This window comes from Hemiscyllium ocellatum, chromosome 47 (genome assembly GCF_020745735.1).
Source record: "Hemiscyllium ocellatum isolate sHemOce1 chromosome 47, sHemOce1.pat.X.cur, whole genome shotgun sequence".
NCBI classification, from domain to species: Eukaryota; Metazoa; Chordata; class Chondrichthyes; order Orectolobiformes; family Hemiscylliidae; genus Hemiscyllium; species Hemiscyllium ocellatum.
The window spans coordinates 16,696,776-16,709,591 of NC_083447.1; the positions used below are offsets into that span (position 1 = coordinate 16,696,776).

The window sequence follows — 12,816 nt, forward strand, 5'->3', positions numbered from 1 at the left end:
GAATGAAACATGCGACCACTCATTATTGTGTTTCTTTATCTGTAGATTCGAGATGACAACAAGAAACTGCATCCTTGTTTGGTGGAGTTTAACAAACTGCCCGAGGCTGAGAGAAACTACAACTTACAAATGTCAGGTGAAACTCTGAAGTAAGTACCATCTAATTCTGCTAACCTGACATGATCTTGCTCCAGCTTATTAGACATATGTTAAAAAATCTGATTTTCTTTAAACATCTCTCCTCAGAACACTGTTAGCGCTGGGTTGCCATGTTGGAATGGCTGATGAAAAGGCAGAAGAAAATCTGAAGAAAATTAAATTGGCCAAATCGTAGGTTTTGTTTGTTTCGTAAACTGTTAAGTATTAATAAGTTATGTATAGATGGTTTGCATTAAATGTGATGAGCCAGAGAGTGACCTGATGTGTCCACATGAAGTAAGAAATATTTCCTTTGGTAGTCTGTGATGTATTACGGGATATTTGTACACACTTTGTCTTTTGTTTAATTTATTCTTTCGTGGGATGTTGGCAGAGTGGTTTGCTTGGCAGTTTCCGAGGGCAAATAGGAGTCAACTACATTGTTATGGGCCTGGAATAACAGTCAGCCAGATTGGATAAAGATAGCTGCACTTTTTTCCTAAAAGCTGTTAATGAAACAGATGAGTTTTTAAAACTTTCAGTGATCGTGGTCATGTTACTGAAACTAGCTTTATATTCCAGACATATCAAATCTACCCCTTCCCTGTGCAAACTTCTCCCCTTGATAGTTCTTTACCTCTCCTCTGTTCCCTGATTTAACCTTTTGTTGAGGGCCAATCCTCCCAGCAACCACTCTTGCGATAGGCAGGCTTAAGACTCTAAAAGTAGTAATTTAACAGTGTGACTTCCACAAATTTGGTTCCTCTTAAACATGTGCGGCCAATAAGCCTGGAAAGTAACAAAAAATTGATTTGTTCTGATAGCTTTTTTGCTTTGTCCTCCAACTGATCTAACTGATTCATAGTAAATGCCTTCATTCTCCATGGGAGTGAAAAGAAAAGATTTTTGATCTGAAAAACTGATACTAACATGTTCCTCAGAGCTGAGTGTGAACATGAAAATCTGATAGTTGGCTAGAATCTTTGTGTTTAAAAGTCACAAGTTATCAATAAATTGGTTTTGCAAAGCTGTACTAATTAATGTGCTCTCATAATTGTATTAATCACATGGGAATACCTCCAATGACATGATCTTCTTAGTCTGGCCACTGCAAGAGGAATGATATGAGCACAGGAAACCACTGTGTAATGCTTTGGTCAGTATCACCAAGGCATTTGACCATGTGAGCAAAGATACTCTATTTAAGTGACTGGAGAAAATTGAGTAGCTATAGGACGCAACCAATTTGGTGGCTTTTCATTACAACTTGCTGGGTAACATCCAATGTGATGGAATAATATTTTCAGCCACTTAAGATCAACAGTTTGGTCAAATAGGGTTGTGATCTAACATCAATTGTCTTTGGCATGTTTGTCTCTTTGCTGTTGTAGTAGACCTTCAGTTCATCTACAGAGAGTGTCTACTTATTTATCAGAATTGACAGTAAACTGTTCAGCCTTGCTTGTCTGAGACCTAAAGGTATGCCATAACCTCATCAAGATCTATGCTGACGATACCACAATAGCATTTCATACCAAGGATCACCTTGGCAAATGGACAGTCTCTAAGATACCTGTAAAGCACTCAGTTTGCCCATTAGCATTAGGAAGACAAAATGCAGGGCCATCAACATTTTCAATGTGATTCTGACAATGTTGATAGGTCTTATGTATGTAGGCTGTACAATCACCAGTAGTCTGTTACTAGGTACTGAAGTCAATGCACACATTGGAAAAGCAGCAGCTATTCTGTTTAGGCTGAGTAATATTTTGCTAAACTGTAGCTACTTGCCTGAGAGTATGAAACTGTGAATCTGCACCAAATCTGTGTCCTCTGTGCAGATCTAGTACAGTGGTGGGACCTGTACAATATATGTTAGGAAGGCGAATAAATGAAACAGTTTTCACCTTTAGCTCTCTCTGATTATGTCCTCGACATCTTTAGGGAGGACCAGATCAGTAACATATTGGTCCAGGAACATTTTGCTTTCCTCAGATTTACCCATTGCTAAAATAACACTTTCTGCACTGATTTGGCAACATTCATCTGATCTAGAAAATCTGTTTGCCCAAAGAGCTTCTTTATAGTGGATCAGCCACAGGGTTATGACCACCTGACTGTCCAATCATCTAACACAAAGCCTCCTGAAAGTGAGACATGAAGATAGTGGACATTAACGTTGACAGTGAAACTTGGAAACAGTCTCTGGTGGTAATGCGCTTTGAATGCTGACTATTTGGAAAGGAAGAAGGGAGCAAAATGGAAAGCTGAGTTGGCCAATAAGAAACTCTGCAAATTAAGAGGCCAGCAAATTGTGCATCTTCTCACCCACTTCCTCTGCAGGCTTCTGAGTCAAATCAGATGATGCTTTACAAAGTTGACCACCACAGCACAAGGCATAGTCTTAAAAGAAGGGAGGCTGTCATCTCTGTTTATTATGAACCCATCGCTGTTTTAACTTTTCAGGCTCTTAGATTACATAGGCATGTTTAGTTGATATAAAATGATGTATCTCAGTTAGAATTTGATCATGAAACTACTTTCAGGAAAGGAAATGTACTGTCTTTCCATCTCTTAAACTGAATCTGCGTAAGTGATTTTAGCTAAGGATTGAACTATCAATTACCACTTCCAATATATAGACATTCAGTATACTTCATTCGTTAATATTTCTGTTACTTTTATGCCGGTATAAATATATAGTGAATATAAGAGTCAGTACCTGTAAAAATCATAATGCACATAATGCATCAGTTAATTTTTTAATTAAAGGCTCTTTCATTTTTCCAAAAGGTACCTGATGTCAAATGGATACAAGCCTGCTCCACTTGACCTTGCCCATGTCAAACTGACTCCAGCTCAAAATACTCTGGTGGACAAATTGGCTGAAAATGGTCATAACGTCTGGGCAAGGGACCGCATCCGTCAAGGATGGACATACAGTATTTTGCAGGTAAAAGGCAGTAAAAGGATCTAGAAATGTATTTCACAACTTAAGAGTGTATGGGTAATTGAATGATTACATTTCAAAATATTTAGATATTCTTTCACCCTATTTCCTTGAACCTCAAAATATGTAATGCAGCAGACCTTTCCTTTTTTTTATTGGAGGCAAACATGTGTTGATGTATTAAATCCACATGTTTGTCTTGTGTTATTGGGAGAAATTCAACATTGCCACAAATTGTTTTTGTCTTTTATTCTGTATTGATTCACTTGATAATGATTTGAACTGAGCAAGTATTCAAGAAAATGCCAATGAGTTGTCTTCTAATACTCAATGGAATAGATCATTGCAAAAACTTGTTAAGCAGCAACATCAAATAGAGATAAGGAAAGTAGGAGAAAGTGAGAACAGAGGATGCTGGGGATCAGGTCAAAATGTGTGGTGCTGGAAAAGTGCAGCCAGTCAGGCAGTATCCGAGGAGCAGAGTCGATGTTTCAAGCATAAGCTTTTCATCAGCAATGTGATAAAGAGACTCTTCTGCCTGACCGGCTATGCTTTTCCAGCACCACACTTTTTGACTAGTGACAAGTAAACACCACTATGAAGAGTTTAAATACCCTTACGGAAGAAGAAGAGTCATCAGTCTACTTAATCCTGATGATTCTCCTGTCCATTGTAGGGAATTCTGAGTCAAACAAGTTGGTGAACCCATGTTGAAATATAATTCTAAAACTTTCAAACATAACCTCATCCTGTTTGATCCCGTTGAGTTCTGGCTTTACCAGATTTCAGTCTCCTCTCGGGAGACAAACCATTTCAAAGGCAACTGCATACCTCTGTTTAAACAAAGGTTTTGTTTTAACCACTGTGGATCAAGTATTCCTGAACTCAGAGAAGCCTGACTTAATTATGATCCTGCTCTACAGTTACCTGATGAAGGAACAGCACTCCGAAAGCTAGTGCTTCCAAATAAACCTTGCTGACTATAACCTGGTGTTGTGTGATTTCCAACACTGGCACTTCCACATCATGACTTAATTACTGAGAGGGTAGCAACCTTTTACTGACACTAGTTTTTAATTTGGTGTTAAGGCATGGAATAATACAATTCTGAGAGAGCTGTAGTATTCAGCAATGACACTTGTGTTGAAAATGAAATTTAGATCCAATAACTTTCCCGTTTTCAGCAAAATGATTTTACTTCTTTTGGCTTCCAGGATATTGGTAATAAGAGAAATCCTCGCCTTGTACCGTACAACCTCCTGGATGAACGTACAAAGAAAACAAACAGAGACAGTTTGAACGAGGCTGTCCGCACCCTGATTGGTTATGGCTACAATATCGAGCCACCAGATCAAGAAGCCAGTATGTAAACTTAAAACCTGAATCACCCAGTTTGATAATCATCTACTATGAATAATTGATTGGTCAAGGCTGTAGTGACTATTGGAAATTCAGTCATACATTGTCCAACGTAAATTAGCAGTACTTGAATAACTGTCCAATTTTTGTTTAGTTTACTTCTTCTCACAAATGGGTGTACTTGACTCATTCAAATAATCTTAGATGTAAACTTCTGCGTAAATTAACTGTGGAAATCCATAACAAACTTTTCTTCCTTTTTCAATATTATTGGTCAACGGCTGGAAAACCCTTTTTTGTTCAGAGGCAAGTTAGTGCACAGCACAGGTGGGGTAATATGAAAATTAATCTTGTTTGGTGCTGCCAAAACTGTCAGTTAGTTACAGAAAAGATGGCAAATATAAAATATGTTCATAATCTCATTTTGGTGAAATTGAAGAAAAATTATGAATGTGTTTGTTTACAAATTCTTATGGAATTAAAATACACTAGCTGTTCATTATCAAGGCCTGTTTTACAGTTACCGTTAATCAGATTCTGATTTTGCAAAATTTTCAGATACTTATTGGTGTTTTGAGATCACATTATGCAATTCTGTTTCTGAGAGTTCCAGATAAACAGTCTTAATAGTTCTCTGCAAATTACACGATTATTCATTTTATATCTATTATACTTCTATACTAAATAGAAATTTCTTCAAATATTATAGCTTATCTTTTAACCTAACCCACATATAGCCATTATGTTAAATGCTTCTGCTAAGGTATGGAAGTTTCAAATGGCCTCATTCACACACCCCTAATTCACCTTCCTTTGCCTTGCAGGGAAGTAGAGAAAAGCACTTTGCGCATGTAGCAAATTTTGGGAATATTGGATTAATCACAGGAACCTTGTAAATATTACTGACTGTATATATAGTAGGGTATAAAAAATTAACACTTCTAATTTTTATTATGTTAAAGTGCTGCTGCATTTAAAAAAAAAATTTTAATTGTCCTGATTGTGATTTGTTCTGCTAGCTGCCCATGTCCCAGGTATAACTCGGAATGAAAAGGTTCGGCTATTCCGTGCTGAGAAGTCATATGCAGTGAAAAGTGGCAAATGGTACTTTGAGTTTGAAGCTGTGACCATTGGAGAAATGAGAGTAGGATGGGCACGACCCGAGTGTAGACCTGACCTACCATTAGGAGCTGATGATCTTGCTTTTGTTTTTAATGGATTTAAGGTTTGTTCTACGTTCTTTTTCCAATTCTCTTGAAACTAGCTACTTACTCTCTATGGTGTAGTTACATGACAGTGAACGCCCTCTCTCATCTTGCTCTTCATGTGAGATGATCGATATAAAGTAAAAATTTTAGAACACTTTAGCCAAACTTGATGACTAGATCTCATTGGTATACTTTGTGTAGAAATGATCAATGGACAGTGAGCAAGTGCAAGCTCTGGTGGATTTCATACTTCGCTAAGCCATCCAGCTTGACCTTGACCTAAACTTTATCTTTCAAGTAGTAGTGTACAAAACAAAGTAATCTGCAGTAAAGGCTGCCATTGATTATTTTAAGAATTTTAAAATAAATATTTGTTAAGCATAGGGATAGTTACTCTAAACATTAGTTTTATAATTTCCTTTTGTATATGTGCATTATCATTGATAGCTAGAAGCTTTAGCAGATAGCCATTACTTTTAATACTCTCAAGGATGGCATTGTGCTGGGGCAATGAAAAATATTCAGCAAATCTCCGCTTGCCATAAACCATGAAGTTTAATTTTGTCATTTTCAGTTCATATTTAATCTGTTAGTAGTTTGTGAAAATTGCATCCAAATAAACTTCATGCTGGCCACAAGCTCCAGTCATCATCTGTGGTGTTAACTTTCCTTTTGCTCTTTGTGAATGTTTTATACTGCAGGGTCAGCGCTGGCATATAGGGAGTGAACCATTTGGTCGTACGTGGCAGTCAGGTGATGTGGTTGGTTGCATGATTGACCTACATGAAATGAACATCATGTTCACACTTAATGGAGAGATGCTTATCAGAGACTCTGGGTCTGAGTTGGCTTTCAAAGACATCGAAATAGGCGATGGTGAGTTTTTGCCTGGGAACTGGAAAGATGCCAAGAAGGATTTACTCTAGAGATGACGAATGGCTTGGCTCTGGGTTCCCCCAACTATGTGTATCTAGTTTTAGTTAGATGATGTAATAAGTTACAATGGCATGTACAAAGATTTAACAACTTTCTGTAACAGATTGTATCTCGTCAATCTGCATTGTTAGGCATACATGCATTTTGTAGAAGGGTTAACAATATGTTTCGGGGGCTGCTGTTGAATTTTTTTTTTGATGGCTACCTTTTGACTTTCAAGATTTTATTTGGTTTTCCTGTCACATTCTCATTAATTTACAAGCATAGGAAGTGGAGAGGCCCTTCATTTCTGCTCTACCATTCAGTAACTTATGGTCTCAGCTTCACTTAACTGACTACAGTTAATGAGGCCCTTAAGTGGTCATTAATTGACTATTTAAGGGCCTTAATGGGCCCTTAGTAGGCAGCACGGTGGCACAGTGGTTAGCACTGCTGCCTCACAGTGCCAGAGACACGAGTTCAATTCCTGCCTGAGCCGACTGTCTGTGTGGAGTTTGCACATTCTCCCCTTGTCTGCGTGGGTTTCCTCCCACAATCCAAAAAAAATGTGCAGGTTAGGTGAATTGGTCATGCTAAATTGCCCGTAGTTTAGGTGTAGGGGAATGGGTCTGGGTGGGTTGTGCTTTGGCAGGTTGGTGTGGACTTGTTGGGCCGAAGGGCCTGTTTCCACACTGTAAGTAATCTAATCTAATCTAATCTAATAGATGACGTGTCAGGAAGTTTGACCATGACCTCCCATACAGAACTTAATTTCTGAGGCAACAGGGAAATAGATATTTCCCTGGTGCCAACCTGAGTATTTTGTCTTCGGTTTCATTTTCATGTTGTGTTTGACATGATATGCCTTTTCAGGATTTGTTCCTGTGTGCAGCCTGGGCCTTTCTCAGGTCGGACGCATTAACCTGGGCCAAGACGTTAGCAGCCTGAGATATTTCACCATATGCGGTTTGCAAGAAGGCTTTGAACCCTTTGCTGTAAATATGAAACGACCCATCACAATGTGGTTCAGCAAAAGTTTACCTCAGTTTGTTCCAGTTCCCACTGATCACAGTCATGTTGAGGTAAGGTTCAAAGTAAAAATAGTGAAGTGTAGGAGTGGTGTAAACTACTAGTGATTCAATCGTAGTCAGTAATCAAAATTTTATTGGACATCTAATACTGAATGCAGTTCCAAGCTTCACCCTACAGAAAAATATTGAATAATCAAGGAGACAGTGGTTTAATGGTGATATTCTATCCAGAGCCTGAGGCTAATACTGTGCTGATTTGACACTGGTTCAAATCCCATAACAGCAGCTAATAGAATTTGAATTCAATTATTCTTTTCAAAAAGTTCTGGAATTGAAAGCTATTTCCAGTGATGATATGGATAAAACTAATATCAATTGTCGTGAAATAATTCCATCTGATTCTCTAATGGGCCTTTACTTCAGGAAAGGATATCTGGTGTAAGTGTGACTGCAAACTCACAGCAATGTGATTGACCTTTTAACTGCTTTCAAAGGGCAATTTAGGGTAGGCACCAAATACTGGCATTGTCAGTGGTTCACATCCCATGCATAAATAGTAAGAAAAATAAAAATGACAAATTGGATGGTATCTGTGGAGAGATTGAAGGGAGGATTGTTAAAATGGGGGCGAGCATGTGGCAGCAAGTAGGAGAGTCAGACTGGGGAAAAGTCCAAACACTTTTTGAAGCCTGTTCTAGCCTGCTGCAGCCAAGCAGAGGTAGTGGATGGGGAGTGTTCAGGCCTCTGGTTGAGGAAGAAGCCGAGAGCTTGTAGACCATGCTCATGGGGAATGAAGGTGTAGAGGGAATGGACATCCATGGTAAACAGGAGACAGTTAGGGCCAGAGAACTGGAATTTGTCAGGATAGTGAAGTGTATCAGAGGAATCTTAGATGTAGGTGGGCAGAGTATGGATAAGTGAAGAGAGGATAGAGACGTGGTAGGAGGAAATGAGCTTGGTGGGCAGGAACAGGCTGATACAATGGGCACTGTTTGTAGGCTAGGAATTAGGAATTCTCCCACCCCTGTGCACACAAATACAGACACACCTTCACCTCATGGATTATAAAGGTCCATAGATGTCCAGAAAACAATCCAATTGGAGTGAATTATGTTGGAGACTGACTGCCCCATGGCCCTGGATCTGGAATTTGACCTACCTGGTCCTGTGGCCAGCTCTGAAGTACTTCCCAATCCATTTGAAAGTCAAGCCAACATCTGAGACATCAGGCCAGCTTCCAAGTGAGGTGTATTCGGGGGCAAGAAGATACTTGTTGTAAAGTTGTGGGAAATCCAGATGTCTGCGTTATCTGTCAATTCCACCTTTCAGGAGACTAAAATTTCTAATCAATGGCTAATGTGAACGTAATGCTAATTTTCAGCTGTGCGAGTTTATTCTCTGGGAGTGGGGGAGGAGGACATTCTCAGGGCTGTTTAAAACCAGTCATGTTCCCACCAGTTCAGCTAGGTTAAAATATTGCACTCATTTCTCTCTTTACAAATGCTACATAAATGGTTCCGGCCTTTTCTATTTGCAGTTTTCTCTAAAGCCGCCTGGGATGAGAACAAATTTGAAAAATTGAAGCCATTTTCATGAAAGTAGAGGGCGATTAGAGAAAATTGTTTTTACACAGGTGTTGAAATGCTGTAACAGAGGTAGTTATTGAAGCAGAACCCGTGATAGAAGTAAGAATAGATTAGATATACAGTTGAAAGTAAGGGAAATAAAAGAAATGGGAAAACAGTAGGCACAGGGGATTAAGAGAAAGGCTTAACAGAATAACTGATTTATTGGATCAAATAGCTTAACTTGTTATGTAATTTCCACAGTGTAGTTTGTTCAAACTTTCTCTGATACTTTCGCAGTGCTATTTTTCCCCGATTTGATTTGGCTAATGATTCTATACACTTTCTATGGAGTAAATATGACCATATGTAGGTATAATCCTGGAAGTTCTGATTAATCAATCTTATTGGAACTGGGTAATATCCATTAAATAAATGTGAAATTCATTTTAAAACAAGCATTCTCTTTTGAAACGTGCCCGCAATGCTGATTAAAATTAATTATATCAAGTGACAAGTTTGGTGTATGGGAGTACACAATTTGAGTTTTGCTGAAAAAAATTGTCAAACTTTTCATTTGGCACTTACCAAGACAAATTTGCAAGAAATTTCAATGTGAAGGAGAAACTACGTTTAATGTTGTATGAGAAGAGAGTGCTGAATGGATGACAACTGGATTCTGGCGTGGTAGAGGCATTGGCATGGAGAATGGGCATATGTGTACACTGCAGTGAGTGACTCGCTTCCGGATACTCCAAAGCATCATCTACACAGCACAAGACAAGAGTGCAATGGATTACTTCCTACTTGCTTGGATGAGTGCAGTCTTTGCAACACTCAAAAAATTTGAAACCATCTAGGACAAAGCAGCTCATTTGATTAGCGCCACATCCACAAAAATCATTCTTCCACAAACAACACTTAGCAGCCGTGGGATGCATTTCAGGAATTCACCAAGGCATCTTTGACAGAACCTTCCAAACCCACAACCACTACCATTTAGAAGGACAAAGGGAGCAGATACATGGCAACACCACACCCTGAAAATTCCTCTCCAAGCTAGCCACACTATCCTGACTTGGAAATATATCGTTGTTTCTTCATTGTTGCCAGATCAAAGTCCTGAAATTCTCTTCATAATGATAGTGTGGATATATTTACTTCAAATGGACTGCAGCAGTTAAAGATGACAGCTCACCACCACCTCAAAGGAAACTAGGGATGAGTAACAAATGCTGGCCCAGCCAATGGCACCCACATCCCATGATTACTTAAAAAATTGTTCTGATGAGTGTAAAATGTAAACTTTGACAAAATGATGTCTTTTCTCAGCAGTACTTATATTGCATTGTGATATTGCTTCCCTTGATTGTGGTTGTGGAGTATTCAGTCTTACAAAGTGAATCCTGATTTTTGTTTTTGCAGGTTACAAGAATTGATGGAACAGTTGACAGCCCTCCTTGCTTGAAAGTTTCTCATAAAACATTTGGGTCTCAGAACAGCAACACTGACATGCTGTTCTTGCGCCTCAGCCTGCCCGTTGAGTTCCATGATACATTCAAGTGCACCCCTGGCACTACACCATTGACCAGAATGACAATCCCAGAGGAAGAAGTTGAAGATATTGATGTGGACTCAGAATTTGAAGTTCTGAAAAAGTCAGCCAGTCGGACACAAACGGAAACACCGACCAATGAAAAGGATGTCCCTAAGGAAGCACCCAAAGAGGTGGCCAAGACTGAAAATGATAAGGATTCCTCCTCTGAGAAAAGTAAAACGAAATCGAGGTTTGTATGTCTGAGCTCTGTGGGTGGGTCAAGAAGATTACTGAGAAAATTCTGATCATTAGAACCATTACCTGCTGGCAGCACATTTTTAAAAAAATTATGTTGTTTGCAGGGGCCAGAAGCTTAGGTTATGTTTTAGATATGATTCTAGAAAAAAGCCCATAAGTTTCAAAGTCTTTGTCGTAATTTGCCATATTGCTTCCCAATTTAATGCCATGAGCAAATTTCAGTTTTGTTGCTCCTTATTCCACACCCAGTTAGCTGGATGACTGGTTTGTGATGCCAAGTAATGCCAACAGCAAGGGTTCAGTTCCTGCACCAAGTGAGGTTACATGAAGGACACCTCTTCACAACCTCTCCCCTCACCTGAGAGCAGTCGTATGGTCTTATGGACTTTACCATACCTGTGGAATGTTATATCATTCCAGTCTGAGAATCTTTGTCCCTACCCTGATTCTATATTTTAGCCTTATTTTTATCTGCACTATTTCCTTAATTCTCTGTGCGTTTACCTTTGCCAGAAGTCTCTTCCAAAATGTATTTTATTAATCACATTGAAAACTCATTAAAACTCACATGTGCCGCATGTGCCATTGCATGTATATGTACCAATTTTAACCAGAAACACATGATGCCAACTATATCTTAAAAAATAATGACTGGGAAATGCCCTTCCAATTTGTTTGAGATAGAAGCTATGCTGATAAGGTCTACCTTTCTAAATGTATTTTCCTGGAGCTGGAGTGCACATTTATAAGGTCTCTTTTCCTTAGCTTTTGGATGATCTACACTTCTGCGCCAGAGAACCGGTGTTACTACCAGTTGATGATACCGTGAAGCAATCTGGCAAAAACCTTAAGATCATGAGAATTAAGAGCAAGAGGAAGCCATCTGGCCATTCAAGCCTACTCTAACATTCACTAAGATCAGGACTGATCTGTTTATGGCTTACCTCCACTTTTTTCTGCCTATCTCTGCCAGCTGCTCATCATGCTGAACTCCCCTGTCCACCATAAATCAGGGATACTTGACCTCTGAGATTTCCATACTAAATAGAAGATCTAACTTGTAAAACAAAAAGGTTAAACAAAGTCTTTTGTTGTATTTTAGAATACAAAAGTTCTTCCCCAATGCTTTTACCACTTTAAAGGATATTTGGCTATGATTCTTTTGCATTGATGAAGAGGTTATTTTTTAGAGAGAGTTTATTTTTAACTACCAGTGTTGATTGGCGTTTAAAGTTTGATTATTTGCTTCATGGTCTGACTCATTCATGTTTGGTGTATTTCAGGTTCCTATTTAAAAAGAAACCTGCCTTTATTGCTCCACCTCCAGTTATACCAACTGTCCCTCGCCTGATAGAGGATGTTGTGCCTGATGACAGGGATGACCCTGAGATTATTTTGAACACAACAACGGTAAATCAACTGCAAACAGTAAAACAGCTACAAAATGGCAAAAACAACTAAACCAATTTCATTCAAAGCTATTGACTGAGGCATGAAAGTTCATAAAGTTAGAAATCACTTGTAAGCAAGACAGCAGATATTGTAATCTATTTACAAAGTTAGTTAATATGCCCAAATAGTTGTTTATGACATCAGATGACTATGACATCTTTACAGAGCAATTCAATATTAATTCCTCTGCAGTGCTGTCTCTATAGCTCTGTATCTTTTTTTACACAAATGCTTGCCCATGTTTCCCTTTGTAAGTTGCAATGTCGTCTCCCTGAACAATTCCCTGTGCCATCTAAAGGACATGATATTATTTCCGATCGCTCAGATTACGGTGTCAGCAAAATTATCTGTTCAATCAAAATAGTTGCTATTTACTTTTCCACGTGAGTGTGGACATAATTTA

At 38.8% G+C, this 12,816-nt stretch overlaps 1 protein-coding gene across 9 annotated transcripts in view; it reads left to right on the forward strand.

Annotated features, from left to right (window-relative positions):
* LOC132836584 (ryanodine receptor 1-like) overlaps nucleotides 1–12,816 on the forward strand; it is a 402,705-nt gene that overhangs the window by 140,735 nt on the left and 249,154 nt on the right. For all 9 annotated transcript variants that reach the window (XM_060855950.1, XM_060855954.1, XM_060855953.1 and 6 more), the window contains exons 22-30: nucleotides 46–149; nucleotides 247–330; nucleotides 2,932–3,091; nucleotides 4,303–4,450; nucleotides 5,467–5,672; nucleotides 6,357–6,531; nucleotides 7,444–7,652; nucleotides 10,592–10,953; nucleotides 12,245–12,371. In XM_060855950.1, coding sequence (XP_060711933.1) covers nucleotides 46–149; nucleotides 247–330; nucleotides 2,932–3,091; nucleotides 4,303–4,450; nucleotides 5,467–5,672; nucleotides 6,357–6,531; nucleotides 7,444–7,652; nucleotides 10,592–10,953; nucleotides 12,245–12,371 — 1,575 coding nt within the window. The remainder of the gene's footprint in view (nucleotides 1–45; nucleotides 150–246; nucleotides 331–2,931; nucleotides 3,092–4,302; nucleotides 4,451–5,466; nucleotides 5,673–6,356; nucleotides 6,532–7,443; nucleotides 7,653–10,591; nucleotides 10,954–12,244; nucleotides 12,372–12,816) is intronic.